Genomic DNA, 21209 nt, shown 5'->3' with positions numbered 1-21209 from the left:
TGCACTAAGTGTCAAAATAAAGACCCTAAAACCACATGACGAAAAAGTTCTTTATATTACTTGGAGAATGGCATGCGCTTTAGCCATAACTGCCGTTGAGTACTAACGATCAAAGTCCACCCACGTTTCCGGAAGAATCCAGTAGTTGACTGACCGTGTCCTGTGAAAAGGTATAGACTTCTAATGGTCTGTCTGTGACTTTGCTCTAATAAGTGTTGTGGCTGTTTAGACTGTGTGCAGAGTGTTTGAGTGTGTTCCACAGATGGAGCTTTGCATTGTATTGATAGCAGCCAGTGTGGTACCAGTGTCTGCAGCAAAACAGGTAAACCCTGTCATCATTCTCCTTATAAATATCACAAATCCAAGACAGTCCCACTACCCAATTGAGATACATTTGTGCGTTATAGTGTGTTTATATGTATTCATGTTTGTTGCAGTTCAGCCTCATAGAAAGTCTCCTCTTGGCCACACATCAGCGTCCATGGCTCTGGGGTGTCTATGTTTTTGCTGTTGGACTTCCCATCATTCTTTTCATTAGCTTCATGTGGCCTGACAAGGTGCATTGAGGCTTTTATCTCTTAACATTTGGGTTAGAAGTGTAATTTTATGCCTGTTTGAATTTAGCGGTTTGGCCCTCCTGATCAACAATATTACTATAAGAAGTCTGATGATCTACAACCAGATGACCCTGAGATATGACTGAAGAAACTACCAGCGGTAGTGGCAGTGGTAATTATACTGAATGTGAAGTCGTCGTTTCTGAAGTGTAATTAAGAATGCAATCTTCTCATTTGTTGGCAGAAGCTGACAGAACATAGGAAAAAAAGAGACACACACAGTTACCTGAGTAACTGTCACTAAGATACAAGGATTCAACACATCCATGAATCATTGTTCTTCAAGACCCCTCTTCTAAAATGTGAAGACAGAAGCTGTACCAACAAACATGGAAGACCTTCAGCTTTCTTTTTCATAACGGCATTTCAATTGCGTGAAAGCTCTATTTCTTTTTGTACCACATACTTGACTTCATTACTAGTCTCTGACATGTCAATTAATTGACTCTTAGAATCAGTACTAGAACAATAAATGCAGTATTTCTAAAATGTTGCTTCTATTCTTTCCAATGCAATTTTCCCAAACTCGTACAGTATATGTCTCTTTGTTTGAGGACTCATAGGTATAAAAATTTACTTTGGCAGTATTTTTTAAATATTTATATGATGAACCAATCAAGAACAACAGTCTAGTTTGGTCATTGTATTAGGAAGTCTTTAACTTAACGTAAATGTATTTGGAACACGGGGGTAAAGATGTACCAGAAACTTAGTTTGTGATTTTATTTAAATTTTCTAGAGGGGTGATGGTAGCAAAATACATGTTCTACTTTTCCTGCTTGAAAAAGGGTAAACTACTTTTCTCAGTGCTGTATGTATCTGTTTCTATTAATTATTTGTTGTACAATGCTAATTACATTTTCTTTAACAACAATAAACTGAGATTTGGACTCATTTCTTTTTTTTCTTTCTTTCAAATTTCTTTTTATTGGTTTTACAAAAATACAGAACACCCCCCCTCCCCAAACTTAAAAAAAAAATTTAAAAAATTAATGTTTCACTCTAAGTTATCAAACACAGCCAACCATGAAGTCCAAGTCTAATCGTAAATGTCCAGAGAGCCATAGAAAGTTCTTCCGCGCCATCACTCTCAATACATAATAGTTACAGAATCAAAATACAGTGCAATACGTTCAAATGTCCAAATAGGAGCAGCATGGAAAGCGACCATACTATTGCCCATCCCCCATAGCTAAATTAACAATGTACAGTAACAGTGCATATGTCATTCCTGTACTTGTGTAGCGGTGTTATCAAAGAATGAAAGAAAAGGTCCCCATGTACTGTAAAATTTCTTTTCAGAACCGCGAAGAATATATCTAATTTTCTCGAGCCTAAGGTTCATCAGCACATCCCTTATCCAATGCGATGTTGTGGGTGGGGCAGCCTCCTTCCACCTCAAAAGAACCAAACAGAAGGGTGGTAAATGCAATAACCCTACACCCCCAAGTAGGCAGCCGCAGACCCTCCGGTAAAACTCCAAATATTGATATTAAAGGATCAAGTGTGATTCCGACCCCAAACACTAGGGAGAGGGCTTCAAAAATACCCTTCCAAAATATTTCTAAGCTCGGACATAACCAAAACATATGGATCAGTGTTGCATCCACCAGCTTACACCTATCACACAAAGGGCTGATTTCTGAAAAGATTCTGGACAATCTTACTTTAGAATAATGTACCCGATGTACTACCTTAAATTGAATCAGATAAATAAATAGGCAAAGCGTTTAAGCGCTTAGCTTATGTTGAACGGTAATTTTCGTACTATAAGGCACACCTGACTATAAGCCGCCACCCATCAAATTTGACACAAAAATGACATTTGTTCATAGGCAAGCCGCAATGGACTACAAGCTGTAGCTGTCCTCACTGTATTATGGGGTATTTACATCCAAAGTTATTAACCGGTAACACATGGTTTGACAGTGGCATCATACGACAGTCATAAGACCAAATGAACCACCATGAAGCTTTGAACCAATTGGCTGCAAAGATTCATTGCTTCAAGAAGCTTCATTTGGTCATCACTGCTCACTTAGACGAGAGAGTCAACCTCTACTGCCATGTGCTGTCAACACTGTTGTTGTTCAACATGCCTCCTAGCATGCATTGCAGTGCTACAGATGTAAATAACCATCAAAATTCATGTTCTGTGCTAATTATTTCTTCAGTTACTGTTCCAGTTGTTTCATTAATAGCAAGTTATGGTATTTAGTAAAACTTTATTTGACAGTGGCACCATAAGACTCTCATTAGATAATCATAATTATGATGTGACACTGTCATGAGCATTACTGAATGCTTATAACAGATGTCATTTGGTGTTATCCGGCAAATTATCTCACTTTTGAATGGATGAAACAGATTCGAGCTGGACATAAATGGAGTCAGTGATATAATTTTCCGGATGACACTTAGTGACCTCTGTTGTATGCATTCATTAATGCCCATATAGTGTCATGTCATAATTATGACCGTCATATGACGCCGCTGTCCAATAAAGTGCTACCTATTAACCCAAATAAATCAACAAATAAGCTGTACTGGACTATAAGCCGCAGGATTGAAAATGAGGGGGAAAAAAGTAGCAGTTTATAGTCTGAAAATTACAGTATATTAAAAAAAAAAAAATAATTAATTCAACCTCATAAAGACCTGGCAACCATGTACTGTATGTGGGCATCACATTTTCGGTTATGTAGTTTAACATATGGTAAAAAAAATAAAAATAATCAAACTTGATAGAAACAGAAATAGTTTAGTTATCAACCCCAATAACATTTTAAAGTTGTTTTTTTCGCCATAGTATTTAACTCATTGCTTGCCATTTACAATGATAGATGTGCAGTTAATTTAAACTGGGAGGACTGGATGTGAATGCTCATATTTCATTGTGATCAACCGTTGCCAGCCCAGCATCTCCCATGCAGTCAAAATGGAAACCAAGGACTTTAATGGGGTACGCATATTTCACTATCGTTAGGTCTAATGGCCCCCATCTTATTAAACAAGTCATATCCTTTCTATTGTTTCTATTATCAACTCTTTCAAACATAGTTCCTCGTCTGCAGTCTTTAAAAGGATTGACAAGTTCACATCTGTTCTTGATATTTCCTGCATACTTCTAAGGTTTTATCACTGCAGATAATCAGGAATTTCGTCAGTGTCCTGGCCTCGGCTTTGTTATGTTCAAAGTTTTGGGAAGAGCTAGTAAACCAAAAACATTACAGAGGTCTGTGCACTTTAGGGTTTTCATGTTTTATTTACAACACACAGAAGATGGCTGTACTACTCCGACTGCATGGTATTCATTTGATGGTCTTCCTAATTTGCTGTCATTCCATCCGTGTAAGTTTTGCTTTATATACTCAAGAATTATAAGTGTGTATTTGTGTCACTTTGAGCTGGAGCCTGAAACCTTGAGATCAGATTGCTCTGATTGAGTGTGTGTGTCCATATTAATATTAATATACTGTATATCCATGACCAAAAAATTAAAGTATTTTCATTGTCAGAATATTTTCAGCTATTCTTAAACGCTTGTGCAGGCATCAGACCAATGCGATGAGGAAGTGGCAAGGCTGAGGGAACGGGAAAAGCTTCTGAAAAGTCAACTTCAAAAACAAGACCTCCTCCTACAAAGACTAAGACTTTTTAACCAAGCTAAAAACGAGGCAAATACAAAAGTCGTCAAGATCCTCGAAACAAACCACAAAGGTTAGGTGGCAAAACTATATAAAAAAAGACAGCCATTTAGCTATTATACTATTGTTGAAACCGTACACTATTAAAGACCCTTATGCGGTTTCTTATTGTTTGACATTTTCCTTATTCATGTTCGAATTCATGTGTAAATGCATCTTTTTATATAGTATATGTAAACTTTTGACTTCAACAGTGTGTCTTTTTCAGTATATACAATATTTTTTTTCTATTATTATATTGACAGACTGTTCCCAACTCTACATTTCTGGCTCAAAAGTCAGTGGTTTCTACAACATCCAACCCCATGTCTCCATTAATCCAATTAGAGTGTACTGTGATATGAGTGACGGAGGTGGTTGGACTGTTATGCAAAGAAGGGTCAATGGAGCAGAAACATTTAACAGGTCTGTTGTCGTCTCATTGATGAAATAACAATTAAAACCAGGATAAATAACGATCTATCCGTTATCTAGATCATGGGTGGATTATAAGAATGGATTTGGAAACATGGTTTCAGACCTTGGAGAATTTTGGCTTGGGAATCAGAACCTGCATTCTATCACTGCACAAGGTTGGTATTTCGACCATTGGTCCTTATCCACCATGATTTACAGTTGAAAAAAATAGTACTGTCAAATTTACAGTATACTGTATATACAGTATACTGAAGCGCTGTAACGTTTTAGCTTGTATTTTGCTGTTTTTTTTACTTTATATATATATATACATATTTATATATATATATATATTTTAAAGGTTCTGGCAATCTCAGCTGCTAGTATTTTATGTGTATTTTTTTTTTTTTTTTTTTTTTACACTGTATACATTTTTTTTAAATTCTTAATGTTTTTGTATTCCATTAAATTATTTGTTTTTTTTTGTAAAAGCTACTAAAACGTAGCCTGTCCTCGGTTTTCCTACTAACAAAGGCAGTATTCTGCTGCAAGGGGAAGTGGAATGAGATGAAAGGTTTCTACCAGAGTGGATGTGAAGTGTGCTTTAATTCCTGATCTTTTGTGCATTTTGAACAGAAAGGCAAAAACCCTTTTGAAATAAATAGAAACTAAATTGTGAAACAAGTATATGTTTCCTTCAAGCTTCTCATCCATCCATCCATTCATCTTTTCCGGCTTCATCTGATATTCCGATAAATTAATATCATCTATTGTTCCAGGCAATTACACACTAAGGATTTATCTGGAAGACTTTGATGGTAACCAACGCTATGCTGACTACAACAACTTCAAAGTTGCAGATGAAAAGGTATTAATAGCTCTGTTACTCCCTTAGAGGTTTATTCAAGGCTCAACATTGTTCTTGGATTTTAACAATCATTGATTTATGCAAAAGGTCATCAGCTTGCCAGAATAATGATCCCCAACACCATCAGAACTAGACAAATAAAACATGGTGGAAAACACAGACAAGACTGAAAAAGCAGTTTCTGCTCTTGCACTCCTCTTTAAAAGAAACTGCTGTATTTTAAGCCAAAACAACTGTTTTGTTTGATAGATCAATATGTCTATATGCTGCCATAGCAGATTCATAGCGCATAAAGCGCCCAAACTATTTTTAATTTTTCAGTTTTACCCTGTAAACCCCCGTTTACAGACGTCGCGCAACCGCTTTTGTTTCACCCCAGCCATAAAAAGGTAATTAATTATATTTATTATTCAAAATGTCTGTCGTTTTTAGCTTAGACTCATTAATTGATGTCTCATATTTCGTTTAAAATAAATATATATATATATATATATTAGGGCTGTCAAAATTAACGCGTTAACGGGCGGTAATTAATTTTTTAAATTAATCACGTTAAAATATTTGACGCAATTAACGCACATGTCCTGCTCAGACAGTATTCTGCCTTTTGGTAAAATTTACAGCAAGGCTTTTTGTGCTGTCTAACAACGAACTCTTGTGGTCGCTTTGCGACATGGTTTATTGTTTTTTTTGCCAGTTCAATATGGCTGCACGACGTCTCGGGCTGACGCCTACGTTGTAATGTTGTGCTTATATGATCCTTGGACAAGATTCAAGTATGGTTGTTGTAAAGAATGTACATATTATGTTAGTAAGCGAAATGTTATATTTTTGTATGAGACGCTTTTCGTTTATGTTTAGTGAACCTGTATAGCGTGCTAAGCTAACGTTGTTGCTAATGCAATGCTTGTGTACTTCTTTTTGTTGTTTTACGACGGTCTGAAGAGGACAATGGTTTGAGGCCATTTTATTAATAAATCAGATGAAAAAGGAAGAAGTCTGATTATTAAGGCATTGTTCACTAGCTGTCTAGCTTTGGAAAAAGTAGACGCTTCGGAGTGAGGCCAGCATAGATAGATTTAAATGACAGTAGAGGGAAATGCCCACTACAGTCCTTATGTTTGATGATAAATAATCGATCCAAACAAAAAAAAAAAAGGGAAAAAAAAAAAAACGTTTAAAAGGGTAAATATATGAAAAAGAAAATCTCGACCACTCCTTGATGTCTGCGATTTTTGCATCGCGACCCTTGTTATTTTACTATGTTTCACCCATAAAATCCCCCAAAAAACCCAGCTGTGGCCATTCACAGCTGTGTCTTGACACTCAGTGATACATGCGACATGGAGCTTTTGGATCAAAACAAGGTAAGTACGCGATAATATCTCGTTAAAGTCATGGCGTCTGTAATTCTGCTCTCACCTCCAGGTAGGGTTTTACTGTTTAAAAAACATTAAAAAAAAAAAAAAAAAAAAAAAATGCCTTCCTGTTCAAAATTTTTCTTTCCCCCCAAAAATGAGATTTTAAGCTTTCCAATGATGTATCACAAATGCATATCGGACAATTTTGAAAGTTGGCTAAATTGGGGGTCTCAGAGCGGAACTTCAAATCACCTGAGTGTTTTCCGCCACATACAGATCTAGATTAGCTTGTAAATGTAAACAATATGAAATTTACATAAAAAATGACAAAAACAAAATTCAAAATTCAGTGAAATAAAATTCACATAAAACAACAAATTGTACCCCATTGGCCATGTCAGACCGAGACGATGAGGTGGACTCAGTTGCGGAGTTTCGGGCAAAAAAACTTTTATTTTGAAAACAGAGGTTCTTCTGCTGACATGCGGGGATGAGAAAAGTACAAACAGAAAGCGCTCCAACGGAGGAATGAGTCAGGATGACTAGAAACAAAAAAAGTTCAAACACAAAGCACTCCAAAAGGGAGGAAAGGTAACAACATAAAATGCTCCAAAAAGAGGACAAAGTCAGGATTACTATGATCAAAATTTTCATACACAAAGCACTCCAAATGAAGGATAAATATACAGGATTACTATGAAAGTTATGACAAAAGGCTGCTGTGACTTACTTGAGTAGAAAAAGACACTTCTGCACTGGACAAGGGAAACTAAGGCAATATATACACAGGAGGTAATGGGGAACAGGTGGAAACAATAGGTGATTAGGTGACCAGAGGAAGGGCAAGTACACAGACACGAGGAGGGTGAAGCCTTCAAAATAAAACAGGGAATGACATGACATGACAGGCCACATTTTCTCCAAGGTAATAGAGACGAGGTTTCACAGCTTCTACAACTTAAGCCTCAACGTCTAGTGGTTGGCAGCTCTTGAATTACCACCACTTTACAAACATCATAGTGTGTAACCTTAAATTTATTCACTGGGGGTAATGTGAACATGCAGAACTTTAGTATTTGTTCCCCGTTTACATCTATGATATAATAGAATAAAGGAAAAATATATCCATAAACCTATTGAATCTACAAACCTATGAATATGAATCTGGATGTGCTACATTTTATTTAACTAATTCAAAACATTATGAGCAAGTAAATCAGAGATGACTTGGTTAGCAGTTACAAGCTCATTATGACAGAATCTTAGGACATATTATAAATCAATTACACTGCTGGCCAAAAGTATTGGCACTCCTGCAATTCTGTCAGATAATTTTATAATAATAATCAATAAGATAAGATAATAATATTAATAAGATAATTTATAGATCAGATAATCAATTTCTCCCAGAAAATGATTGCAGTTACAAATGCTTTGTTAGTAATATCTTCATGTATTTTGCTTGCAATGAAAAAACACAAAAGAGAATGGAAAAAAATGAATCATCATATTTACACAAAACTCCAAAAATGGGTGAGACAAAAGTATTGGCACCCTTTGAAAAATCCTGTGATGCTTCTGTAATTTGTGTAATTAACAGCACCTGTTACTTACCAGTGGCACATAACAGCTGTTGGCAATAACTACATCACACTTGCAGCCAGTTAAAATGGATTAAAGTTGACACAGCTTCTGTCCTGTGTCCTTGCGTGTACCACATTGAGCATGGAGAAAAGAAAGAAGACCAAAGAATTGCCTGAGAAATTGAGAAGCAAAATTGTGAGGAACCATGGGCAATCTCAAGGCTACAAGTCTATCTCCAAAGACATGAATGTTCCTGTGTCTACCGTGTGCAGTGTCATCATAAGTATAAATCCCATGGCACTGTGGCTTTACCTCCCTGGATGTGGACAGAAAATAAAAATTGACGAGAGATTTCAACGAAAGATTGTGTGGATGGTGGATAAAGAACCTCGACTAACATCCAAACAAGTTCAAGCTTTCCTGCAGTCCAAGGGTACAACAGTGTCAACCCGTACTATAAGGGACTCTATGGTAGGATACCCAGGAAGACCCCACTTCTGACCGAGAGACATACAAAAGCCAGGTTGGAGTTTGCCAAAACTTACCTGAGAAAGCCAAAAACGTTTTGGAACAATGTTCTCTGGTCAGATGAGACAAAAGTAGAGCTTTTTGGGAAAAGTTATCAACATAGAGTTTACAGGGGAAAAAAACGAGGCCTTCAAAGAAAAGAACACAGTCCCCACAGTCAAACATGGCGGAGGTTTTGGGGTTGCTTTGATGCCTCTAGCACTGGACTGCTTGACCGTGTGCATGGCATTATGAAGCCTGAAGACTACCAACAAATTTTACAGCATAATGTAGGGCCCCGTGTGAGAAAGCTGGGTCTCCCTCAGAGGTCATGGGTCTTCCAGCAGGACAGTTACCCAAAACACACTTCAAAAAGACCTAGGGGAGTCCAGACCTGAATCCCATAGAATGCCTGTGGAGAGATCTGAAAATGGCAGTTTGGAGATGGAAGCCTTCAAATCTCAGAGACCTGGAGCAGTTGGCCAAAGAAGAATGGTATAAAATTCCAGCAGAGCATTGTAAGAAACACATTGATGGATACTGGAAGTGGTTGTTTGCAGTTATGTTGTGCAAAGGTTGTGCTACCAAGTATCAGGCTGAGGGTGCTAATACTTTTGTCCAACTAATTTTTGGAGTTTTGTGTAAAATGATAATGATTTAATTTATTTTTTTCATTCTCTTTTGTGTTTTTTCATTGCAAGCAAAATAAATGAAGAAACTATTACCAAAGCATTTGTAATTGCAATCATTTTCTGAGAGAAATTGAGCATTATCTGACAGAATTGCAGGCGCGCCAATACTTTTGGCCACCAGTGTACTGGCATCGACCCAGCTATATGTTTTGTTGCCGTTAATCTGATAAAATTTCGCAGATGTATTATTTTCCCACATACATGCAGATACATTAGTTTCTGCCCTTTGCAGGATCACTACAGACTGACTTTCGGTGCATATACTGGAACAGCAGGAGATGCTCTTTCTGGGAATTACGAGGCTGGTGTGTCAGACTGGGCCAGTCATCAGGGCGCGCCATTCAGCACATATGACAAGGATAATGACAAGTACGAAGGAAATTGTGCAGAGGAAGATAAAGGCGGCTGGTGGTTCAACAAGTAGGCTAATCAACTGTCTCAATGCATATACATTATATGTTTGTGTTGTCACACAGCAGAGATCTGCTGCTGGTGGAATGCAGACATACATACATATTTGCTGAGTTCTGCTTTGCCTGACAATAAAGCTAGGTTGCTAGGCTACTGGAACATGTTTTATTTATCCTTATTTTTCATCTACCCAGGTGCCACTCAGCCCATCTCAATGGCAGGTACTACGCATATGGGTACTACAGTGCAGTGACAGATGATGGTGTGGTGTGGTACACTTGGAGAGGATGGTGGTATTCCCTGAAAACCAGCATCATGAAACTTCGACCTGATAACTTCAAAATTGACCCTTTGGATGACCCCAATGTTGTTCGCAGAGATCCCGCAACTTAAGTCAAACCATAGACTTCATAATGTATTGATGGGACACGGGGCCGATAAATAGGGGGCCTGGATTGTTGGCAAGGCCGTCAAAGCTGACCGAGTGGAATCACAAATAAAATTCTTGTGAATAAAATGTTTAAATCCCCGAATTCTTTATAGATATGGACGTAAAACAGTCTGGATTCTTGGTGAAAACCAAAACAAAAAACAAAAAAAATGTGCAGTTAGCATTTATTTTACGTAAATATGTCAAAGTACAATGCTAGTTTGTTTGTAAATGTAGCTAGCGGCCGCCTGATGTAAACAGAGCTTTTCCAGTGAAAATTCTTGTGAATAAATGCTTGGATTCCCAAATTCTTTATAGATATGGACAAAAAAACAGTCTCGATTCTTGGTTATAAGAAAAATAAAAAACGGGCAGTTAGCATTTATTTTACGTAAATATGTTGAAGTACAATGCTTGTCCGTTTGTAAATGTAGCTAGCGGCCGCCTGATCTGAACAGAGCTTTTCCGGTGAAAATTATAGTGAATAAATGCTTAAATCCCTGAATTCTTAAGAGATATGAACGTAAAACAGTCTCGATTCTTGGTTAAAAGAAACAAAAAAAACATGCAGTTAGTGTTTATTTTACGCATATATTGCAAACTATGATGCCAATGCGGTATCGGATCATTTCTCCCGTTGATTTTTTTCACAACGTTTCAGAATGCATGCATGGTACGAAAAATATATTAATTACCTTGAATCCTCGAACAAATCACTTCTGAGACAATCCTTCCTGTTTGTATGCGGTACAGCTTTCGTACTTTTTCAACAGAAATCCGGCGTTAGATCGCTGTGTGCCTATGTTTGTGAATAGCTCCTCCTTATGTGGTCGGCCCCTTACTTGAATGAGAGGCGCAGTGCATGACCGATCTGACCCGTCAATACATTATGAAGTCTATGGTCAAACTTTGGTGGATTAAACCACAGCAGTGCATTGCAATACAAGTTTAATTTGGTCCATCATCGTATTGTAAAACACTTGTATCTCAAACAATCTTTTTTAATTGAAATGAACGAAAATTACAAGAATCTCTTACAGACTTCCATTTGTAATCGAATAACCTTTGCTTAAATGTTTATAGCCCATTGACAACTGTGCTATTTGCTAGCTTCTCTATGCGTTTTTGCATTGTTAGTTAGCATTAGGCTAATTGGCTGTCTTATGAAAACATTATTTGATTGCTAAAAAGCGTAAAATATGAGGCGTTCACTGCCACCACTCAGTGCTTCGGTCTTTTTTGGGAGGTTTTCCCCCACACTGTCAATATGCACAAACCATTTCAAAATTCTAAACCAGACATGTCCAAAGTGCGGCCCGGGGGCCAAATGCGGCCCGTGGTCAAATTTCATCCGGCCCCCAGCCTCTGTCATAGATCAATAACGTCTGGCCCGCACACAGACTTATTAAATTGGTCATCAGTACTACTACCAGCATATGATGTATCTTACACACTAAATTTACCCACTAAAAGGCAGCAGCACTCTAAGCAATGTTACCCCGTGTGACACTTGACTTCCAATTTTCTAAAATGGCAACAATCAACAACAACAACAAAAAAGTTGACTGCGACAGCCGACGCTTCATGGATAGGTGGAAATTGGACTATTTCTTCACTAAAATACCCACAACTGTGTCTGCCTCATTTACAAAGAGACAGTCGCTGTTTTTAAAGAGTTCAATGTGAGGCGATATTACCAAACAAGACACGCTGACATGTACCACAAGATTACAGGGAAGATACGCATTGAGAAATTGAAGCAACTTGAAGCTAGTTTAATTTCACAGCAGCAAGATACCGACAGTCGAACGCCACAAAGGCTAGTTGCGAGATTGTTGAAATTATTAATTAAAAATAATAATAATAAAGCAAATGTGACACACAGAATGGCTTGCTAAAATTTGCTTAGATATATTGTTCTACGTAAAGGACGTCAGCCAAGGTCGGCCCCACACATTTTTACCACACCAAATGTGGCCCCCTTTGCAAAAAGTTTGGACACCCCTGTTCTAAACATTTATTAATCATTCTATGAAAATGAATTCATATGTTCAAAATGTCACCTAATGCAAGACCAGCCTATACATTTTTGCAACTTCAATAAAATCAACAACACACAACCGCATAAAACATACAGTATAAAGCATAAAATACTTTCAGGATAAATGAGCTATACACAAACGTGTGATCTTTTTATGTATACAGTACATTATAGCAGGATTTAGCAATAAAACATACCATATGACCATTGCCTCTTCGTGCTATTTATAACTTCAACCAAGTGGGGGCCAAATTGTGGCCACCACAATGGGAGTGGATCGAGGAGATAACTGAGCTAAACATTCACTCATTTAATCAAGTTCATGATATTATTGATAAAATGTGTTAGGAATACTCAAAATAATAATTTATTTAAAAGAAGTTAATAATTTGAGTTGCGTCTACTTGAAAGCTTGTATGTTTTGAATTTATGAGACCAGGCGAGTTCCATGAGGACTCTCCACAAGGCGGCGGGCGGTGTAAAAATGATGAAGGACATGTTCGTTCAGTTTCAACAAGTTGAAGCTGTATTTCACTCAGATGTCTCCTGTCTACTCTTACAAAACTATTCTCGCAAGTGGGGAAAAAAATAGATCAAGCCCCATCCCACTTAACTTATATACCTCAAGAAGGTCCTTTGTTCTCTATTGAGGCCGAGAGGAAGGATGACTGCCCAGTGCTGCGTCATGCTAGTTACCTTTCTATTCAAATATATATTTCCCAGTATCATCAAGATGAAATCACTATTGAATGCCACTCCTTAATCACTGTTGAATGCAACTGTTTTTGACAAGAGCCAGCATAATGTACTACAAAGAAGAACATCATGTAACTTCACCCAAAGGTTGTCTTTCCCTTTCATCCCATCACATGCATTGATTAAATCCCTACAAGAGTAATTACTGTATACAAAACAAAACATGACCAAAAACCTGGCACATACTGTATACCACAAATGACACACTCCCCCACACACAATTGAGGACATACACCCCTACACACCCATAAACCTGACTCAAGGCAACCATCATGCTCGTGCAAAAAAAATTATTCACTCGCATATTTTAAACTTTTAAACAAATTACGTCACAATATAAAAAAATGGCGTCTGCAAAAAAGTCTCGGATATCTACCTCATAACTATCGATTAATTGTATTTTTTTTTTTTTTATACTGTCGCATTTTCTCCGATATGTTAGATAATAAATAATCGATCCAAACAAAGAAAAATTGGAAAAAAAAAAAACATTTAAAAGGGTAAATATATGAAAAAGAAAATCTCGACCACTCCTTGATGTCTGCGATTTCTGCATCCCGACCCTTGTTATATTGCCATGTTTCACCCATAAAATCCCCCAAAAATCCAGCTGTGGCCATTCTCAGCTGTGTCTTGACACTCGGTGATACACGCTACATGGAGTTTTTGGATCGAAACAAGGTAAGTACTCGATAATGTCTTGTTAAAGTCATGGCGTCTGTAATTCTGCTCTCGTGTGCTCTCCCTTCTAGAAAGGGTTTTGCTGTATTTTTTTTTTTTTTTAAATGCCCCCCGGTTCAAGTATTTCTTCCCCCAGATAATTGAGATTTTAAGCTTTGCAATGATGTATCACACATGCATATCGGACAATTTGAAATTTGGCCAAATTGGGGGGTCTCAGACCGGAACTTCAAGTCCGTGTTTTCCGCCATATATATAAATGGCAGAAAACACAGACAACGCTGAAAAAGCAGTTTCTGCTCTTGCATCGATCTTTAAAATAAACTGCTGTATTTTAAGCCAAAAGAACTGTTGTGTTTGATAGAACTATATGTCTATATGCTGCCAAAGCAGTTTTATGGCACATTAAGCCTCCAAAATATTTTTAATTTGTCTGTTTTACCTTGGAGACCCCCATTTACAGACAACCCGCAACTGCTTTTGTTTCAACCCAGCCATAAAAAGAAGTTAACTAATTAGAGATGTCCCGATCGATCGGCATGTCCGATCACGTCATTTTCAAAGTATCGGAATCCGCAAAAAAATATCGGCCATTCCTTTTTTTAATATATATATATATATATATATATATATATATATATATATATATATATATATATATATATTTTTTTTTTTAATTAAATCGTTTTCTAATTGTATGTAACGTTACAGACATAATATGTTACACTCATCCAGTGTCTTTAGTTTCGGCTTAAGGTAGGGTTATCAAATTTATCCCGATAACGACGGTAATTAATTTTTTTGAAAATGTGTCACGTTAAAATATTAATGCAATTAATGTATGCGATGCACGACCCACTCACGCATTGTCGCGCTCAATCTGTAAAGGCGCCATTTTACCTATGTAGAGAGATAAAAGGCAGCATAATATGAGTAGAGTGAATTTTGGCAGCCTTTGGAGCCTTTTTTTAATAGGCTAGGGAGGTAGGGAGAGAAATATCATGGGAAGCAATGTGGGGATGCAAGGTAGCAATTGATCTTTTTCTTAACACCTTGTGTTATTTCCCAACGCAGAGATATATCAATTGGTAGCACTACGCACAGTCATGGTTCCACTTCCCATCATGCATTTGGGTTGAATGGCTGCAGTATCATTTACTGAAAGCTCAACAAATACACTAGATGGCAATATTTAGTCACAATATATATAGTCACAAGTCTTTCTATCCGTGGATCCCTCTCACAGAAAGAATGTTAATAATGTAAATGCCATCTTGAGGATTTATTGTCATATTTGTTAAGGCAAGGTAGGCAAAGTTGATTTGGACCAAAATGCAAGCTGGAAACAGATGAAGTGTGAAGTGGTATTTATTGCACAAGGACAAAGTGTTGAGCGGCTGGTGGGTTGAATGATCAATGGCTGTGACTGTGGCTGCGAGGGCTTTGATGGGTGGGTGTCCTGATGGCAAAAAACAGAATTAGTTAAAAGTTCAAAGACAAGAGTCACAAACTACAAGCTTAGGTGGCCGATGTACCAATGGTGACTGGCAGAATCATCTGGCACCTGCTTGCTGTCCAGGCCGATCCTTATGAGCAGTCTTGATTGATGATGAGCTGCAGGTGCGCTCCAGGTGAGCCAAGATTGGAGTGATTTCAGACATCAAAAACAGGAAGTGTTATACCAATAAAAGCCAGCAGAGGGGAGTGTGGGCAAGGACCACCACAATAGTAAACAAATACAGTACTTACAGTGCCTTGCAAAAGTATTCGGCCCCCTTGAACCTTGCAAGCTTTCGCCACATTTCAGGCTTCAAACATAAAGATATAAAAATTTTAATTTTTTGTCAAGAATCAACAACAAGTGGGACACAATCGTGAAGTGGAACAAAATTTATTGGATAATTTAAACTTTTTTAACAAATAAAAAACTGAAAAGTGGGGCGTGCAACGGGGCCGGATGTATGGGGGGGCCGGGGTGGGCACGGCCCACCCAGACGTGAGTCGTGCCCACCCAATCAAAATGTCGGTGTTCTGTTATGCATAAAATATTGATGGGTTTTGTGATTGAATACCTGAGTTTTATTGCTTTTATTACGTCTTATTAGCATCATCTAGTGGATGCCTTAATTTACTGCATCTCATGCGCACTTTATTTGAAAGAAACTGCAACACGGAAGTGAGGTTGTTCAGTAGAGACTCACACGACGATGGGCGTAGTCAGTTCGCGCCATCTCTGACCATTTTGCCTTTAATTTGAGGTTGCATCGCCGGTATGTATTGTTTAAATGTGTTTAAAAACGAAAATATGTGAACTTTGTGTACTTCAGTGCAAAAAAAGTGAGACAGATTCACTTAGCATGAAACTTGTGATATGCTAATTACCCACGAGTTAGAGGGTCGGCAAAATGGCGTCTTGGGCGCTCTGCCAATTGTTTATTCATATTTTCATATGCAGTTTGCTACAGATAGGGCAGTACATATGCGATTTAATATACTGTGCATATTTTGATTGTGTTGTTTTGTCTGTTTTCTTTAGCTTCACCCTTTTAAGTGTTAATAAACCTGCTTAGACAAAGCCACGTCTGCATAGTCGTTGATACGAGAAAGGTGTTCATAGCCACGACTGTCGTGACGGCACAGTCGGGAATATCTATTGTAGCGTCGCACTGGATATAGAGAACGCACGGAGAGGTGGTGTCACCTACTTTTTTATTGCAGGATTAACGGTTACTGTTTGCCGCAACCAGGCCGAACAAGCAATCACCAAAACAAGCTGTTTTTCCAACCTCATTTGTTATCGGCGCGCTTCCGCTCTCTCCTCCAGACACATTCTCGCAGTCGGACAGCCGGGCATTTTTTACGTCACCAGCCACAACAAAGCGTCGCCATATTGAAATGGGGGCAAAACAGGAGTCACAAGCAGTTGCTCTGTCGTGCATTGTAGTACAAACGCGTTGAACTTTTGTCTTATTTGCGGTCTTTTTATCCGTCGGAATGACTCAAAGTTGCCGTGTTGCGGGTTGTAACACAAGGAAGAGTTCGGAGCCGCATTTGAAGTTTTTCATTCTTCCTCGTGAGAAGAAAAGGACTAGCAAATGGCTGAAAGCAATCAATCGAGGAACAGTAAAAGAAGACTGTTCCGTGGACCATTCTCGCCAGTGGGAACCTAAATCCAGGCACATTTACGTTTGCACCTGACATTTTATTACTGGTGAGTAAACTTTAATCGATTTTTTTTTAACCCAATTAGCTGCTAGGATTCAATAGAGTAGTAATATTACCGTAACCGACAACTCGCAAAGCATTATTGGTCTTTTGCCGTGAACTGCTCTGACCGGTCAATCAGTATATTATTGGGCTGGTGGGAGTTGGTTATTTTGCTGTGACACGTTCACGGCTAAATAACGCTTGGAGGCGAATTACTGGTTACGGCAGAAATAATGACTTCGTATATACTACCAGTTTTCTTAGTTCCACACAGTACATATTCCACGTAATTCATAAAGGTCAACTTACTGGGTGACTTTATGAGGTAGTTGTAGATGTTTCCGAACTCCAATGCAGGCAATTCCTTTGGATTGTTTATCCAGCTATCAGCTGCGACTTTGTATGGGCAGATTTGCAGGCCAATACACGCTAATTTTTTAAAAATTGTATCGCCTCCTTGCGTCTGTCGGCAGTGACTCGTGATAATAATAAGTTATGTTTAAAGGGCAGCTGAAGAGCTTTTCGGATTTCGCTCTTGAGTGTTTTACTCAGTTGAATTGTATTAAATGCATCATTCGTGGTCTCAAAAAGTCACATTAAAAAGAAAAAATAATAATTGACCGCGTAGTTTTTGAGTTATGGCCATAGCAACACCATAGCAACGAGGGACGCGCCGTCCTGCCGACCGCTACCTCATGACGTAACTTCCAGGAAGCTTCGTCAGTGTCGCCACCACTCTGAACACGGAAATATAGCACCACGCTATCCTCGCCATTTATTGCAAGCCTTTTCTGGGTTTTACTCGCGGGATTCGTCATGCCATCTCGATGAGTAGCGATGAATTGCTCACAGGAAGACTCGAGACTCTAGGAGTGGTCCAAAAAAACTTCTCCTGCAAAGGTTTGGACCGTTTTTGTGAGCATGCATACAGGTCCCCAATCAGCTCATTGTTTTCATCATTTCAGCCACAACAGCTTTGAAAACCTACAACAATGCAACCTTGGTTTTACAAATATGTAAGTAGAGATCCTTAATGACTTTTATGATTCTAAAATGTAATGCATTTCTGTTGATAAACGAGGGGGACTCCTACTGCCTGTTTGTTGAAGTGCGACATTTTTTTGTTGTTGCTGTTGCCCTGCCATAAGTAGATAGGTTTGCTGACAGGTCTACTCATGTGATTTTATGACTATATCAATAGGTATTATGTAAATTCAAATGTTCCCAGCACCAAATAGGTCCTTGGCTCGTTGTTTTTTGGCCTGTCACAGGGTAAATATAAAGCCTATATATTAAACAATCTTCTGCCAGGCCCAATGTATCAAATACATCTCACTAAAACAATAACTATTATACTTCAACATCAAGGTCTTCCTATTTGAAGAGGGAACAATAGCATCAAATAGATGCTGCTTTGACTGGGGCATTATGATTTGATCACCAAGAAATTATTATTAAATTAAAATTAGGATTCATCCAATATTTTCATGCTGCTGTGCTTTTTTTTTTTGTTTTCTCCAGGAAGCCAAACATTAAAAATTAAGCGGTGGAAACCGTCAACACGATGAAAAAAGCGTTGCAAGTCAGTCGCCACCCAGTTTCTCAAAATCAAGAGAGAGTGGGTCGAGTCATATGATGACCCAAGTGATGCGGTGTCCAGCGATGACGACTGAAGAGATCCTATGAGGCCTGCCAGATGCTGAATTTCTTCTGTCTGCGACATCAGATGATGATGACTTAGGAGAAATAAATGTAGCAAATTTTGATGAGATGAAATCATAAACTAGTCATATATACAGTACACATTTTTAAAAGAAAAAATACCTTCACATTTTAATGATAATGCATTATCTTTGTATAGAGAACACTTAATGCTACAGAAAAGAGTAAATACAGTGGTACCTCTACATACGAAGTTAATCCGTTCCAGGAGCTTGTTTGTAAGTCGAAATGGTCGTATGTCGAGCAGGATTTTCCCATAGGAATACATTATAATTCCATTAATTCGTTCCACAGCCCAAAAACCTGCACTAAATCCTTAAAAAATACTGCTGGTACTATTACAAATGGCAATTACATATAGCAAAACAAAAAAATAATAACTAAAAATCGGATTAATAATATAATAATAATAATAATTCCTGTAATAGTGTAACGAAACGGGTTCTAATAAGGCGGACGTTTTTTTCTGTACCTGAAGGCACCGCGGCGCTGACGTGACAAAGAGGGAGGGGAGCGGGTGAAAGTTTACTTTCGCTTTCAATGCTTTCTTGAGAACATCGTCAATTGTGGCAGACAGCAGGCGTTTTGTGTTGAATAAGTTGTGAAAGAAATGATGAAAACGTGGCGAAGCTGGCGATTTCTCTGGAGATGTTACCACAATAAGAATTGTCAGCTTAATTTATAAAGACTGGCGAACGATGGTCGGAGGAGGAAAGTGGAGATGTATTGTTGAGCCATTTCACGGATGCCCACCCTACGCTCATATTTTTCTGTCATTTGCATCTTCATTTAGAAGGTAAGCTTCAACTTTTTCCTTGTTTCACCACCTGTACCAACCTTTTCTGAAACGTGTTGATTTGTCACACAAGAAAATCCGCCGTGCATTCGTTTGCGGTGCTGCCATTGTCGTCGTATTTCGAGCATGTCGTCGGATGTAGAAACAAATGGCTAGTCAAATTTTACGTCGGATGTCGAAAAGTTCGTGTGTCGAAGCGATCGTATGTAGAGGTACCACTGTACATATTTCCCACTGCCACGATCATTTTTCAATGTTGCACTAGTCCGTTGCTATCCTAACTTTGTGTTGCTAACTAAATTTATGTTCTTTGATGTGTGCCATTGTGTGTTTGGTGTAACTTAGTTTATATGTTGTCACAATCTGACAGCGAAAGCTGATGCTGATTCAACATAAATCTGGTATCATTTATTATTGTGGCCTATTGAATTTTTTTCAGAATGCAATATAATTAAAATATCTACCAATAGAATACATTAAACAGCAAAATGTGTCAATGTTGTTTACAATTTATGGTTTGATTTTTTAAATGTAATTCATGCCCCTGTCAGTGCTTCAGCCTCCTCAAGTTTGGCTCTCACGTCTGGGATCTCCTGATGACACAGGTATACACTTGGAAGGGTAATTACTTGACGGTTTACAGCAACACCTGGAAAATAAAATCGTTTTGTCATTTATTTTGAAAAATCAGTAACATATCATTCATTTAGCCACATTTGGGCTAGCTTTACCATATTTAGATCAGTAGAAGCTGTCCCATTACCTAATATCCAGTTTTAGCAATGTGGAGAGCGTGGAAAAATATACTACCATGTAATCGCATTCTCTCTAATAAAAAAAAAAAAAAAAAAAAAACGATGCTGGATTTAGGCTTACCACTCACTATCATGTTCGTGAAGTGTCGAGCTGTCAATTGGCGTCATGACGCCATCTGCTGTGTCAAGTAAATCGCCGTCATCTGACGCCTCAGGTTCAAACATGTAGGGATTAATTGTAGTTCATCTTTCCTGGGAGCCTTTGCCATCAGTAGCGTCACGAAAGAGCGATCCTGAATGGTTTCCTTTGGTGGAAATATCACTGACATCGTTGTTGCTGCTATGCTAGCTGTGGGTAGTCTTCTGTTGCCTACGTCACACTTCCGGGTTTGCGAAGGGACCATTAACGGAGTGCAAAAAAACAAAAAAAAACGCAAATTATCCTTGCAATTACGTGTTGATAATGTCATGGTTGTTTTGACGAACTCGTCCAAAGTTTATATTCGTAAAATTACACCAAAATCCGGAAAGGTCTTCAGTTGCCCTTTAAGACGTTTTTATGAAAAAAAAGATGCAAAACATAGCTGAAATATATGAATGTCAGACAACGTTACCTGTATGGCCTCCATCTCAAAATGGCGACACGTTGCTATGCGAGATGACGTCATCGTGACATCA

At 38.2% G+C, this 21209-nt stretch overlaps 1 protein-coding gene and 2 long non-coding RNA genes across 3 annotated transcripts; all 3 read left to right on the top strand.

The window, feature by feature from the left end:
* Positions 1-172: 172 nt before the first annotated feature.
* Positions 173-1280, top strand: LOC130923689 (uncharacterized). The gene is made up of 4 exons (XR_009064755.1): positions 173-322; positions 438-557; positions 625-729; positions 802-1280. It is a non-coding gene; the product is annotated as an uncharacterized LOC130923689 (long non-coding RNA).
* Positions 1281-3796: 2516 nt separating this feature from the next.
* Positions 3797-12869, top strand: LOC130923617 (fibrinogen-like protein 1). Its single transcript, XM_057849407.1, has 7 exons — positions 3797-3968; positions 4169-4337; positions 4570-4729; positions 4799-4896; positions 5500-5588; positions 9965-10152; positions 10338-12869. Exons 1-7 carry the CDS (start codon positions 3900-3902, stop codon positions 10534-10536), a joined length of 972 nt encoding a protein of 323 aa, XP_057705390.1. The 5' UTR covers positions 3797-3899; the 3' UTR covers positions 10537-12869.
* Positions 12870-17809: 4940 nt separating this feature from the next.
* Positions 17810-19922, top strand: LOC130924390 (uncharacterized). The gene is made up of 3 exons (XR_009064866.1): positions 17810-18158; positions 18224-18274; positions 18780-19922. It is a non-coding gene; the product is annotated as an uncharacterized LOC130924390 (long non-coding RNA).
* Positions 19923-21209: the final 1287 nt, after the last annotated feature.

The sequence above is a fragment of the Corythoichthys intestinalis genome, chromosome 11 (genome assembly GCF_030265065.1).
Source record: "Corythoichthys intestinalis isolate RoL2023-P3 chromosome 11, ASM3026506v1, whole genome shotgun sequence".
NCBI classification, from domain to species: Eukaryota; Metazoa; Chordata; class Actinopteri; order Syngnathiformes; family Syngnathidae; genus Corythoichthys; species Corythoichthys intestinalis.
The sequence above is the reverse complement of the archived record's forward strand: the minus strand, read 5'-3'. Positions and strand labels throughout refer to the sequence as shown.

Coding starts and splice junctions, on each gene's coding strand:
- LOC130923617 (XM_057849407.1), top strand. CDS start 3,900: ATGGCTGTACTACTCCGACTGCATGGTATTCATTTGATGGTCTTCCTA. Junction 3,969..4,168: donor TTTGCTGTCATTCCATCCGT/GTAAGTTTTGCT, acceptor ACGCTTGTGCAG/GCATCAGACCAATGCGATGA. Junction 4,338..4,569: donor CCTCGAAACAAACCACAAAG/GTTAGGTGGCAA, acceptor TTATATTGACAG/ACTGTTCCCAACTCTACATT.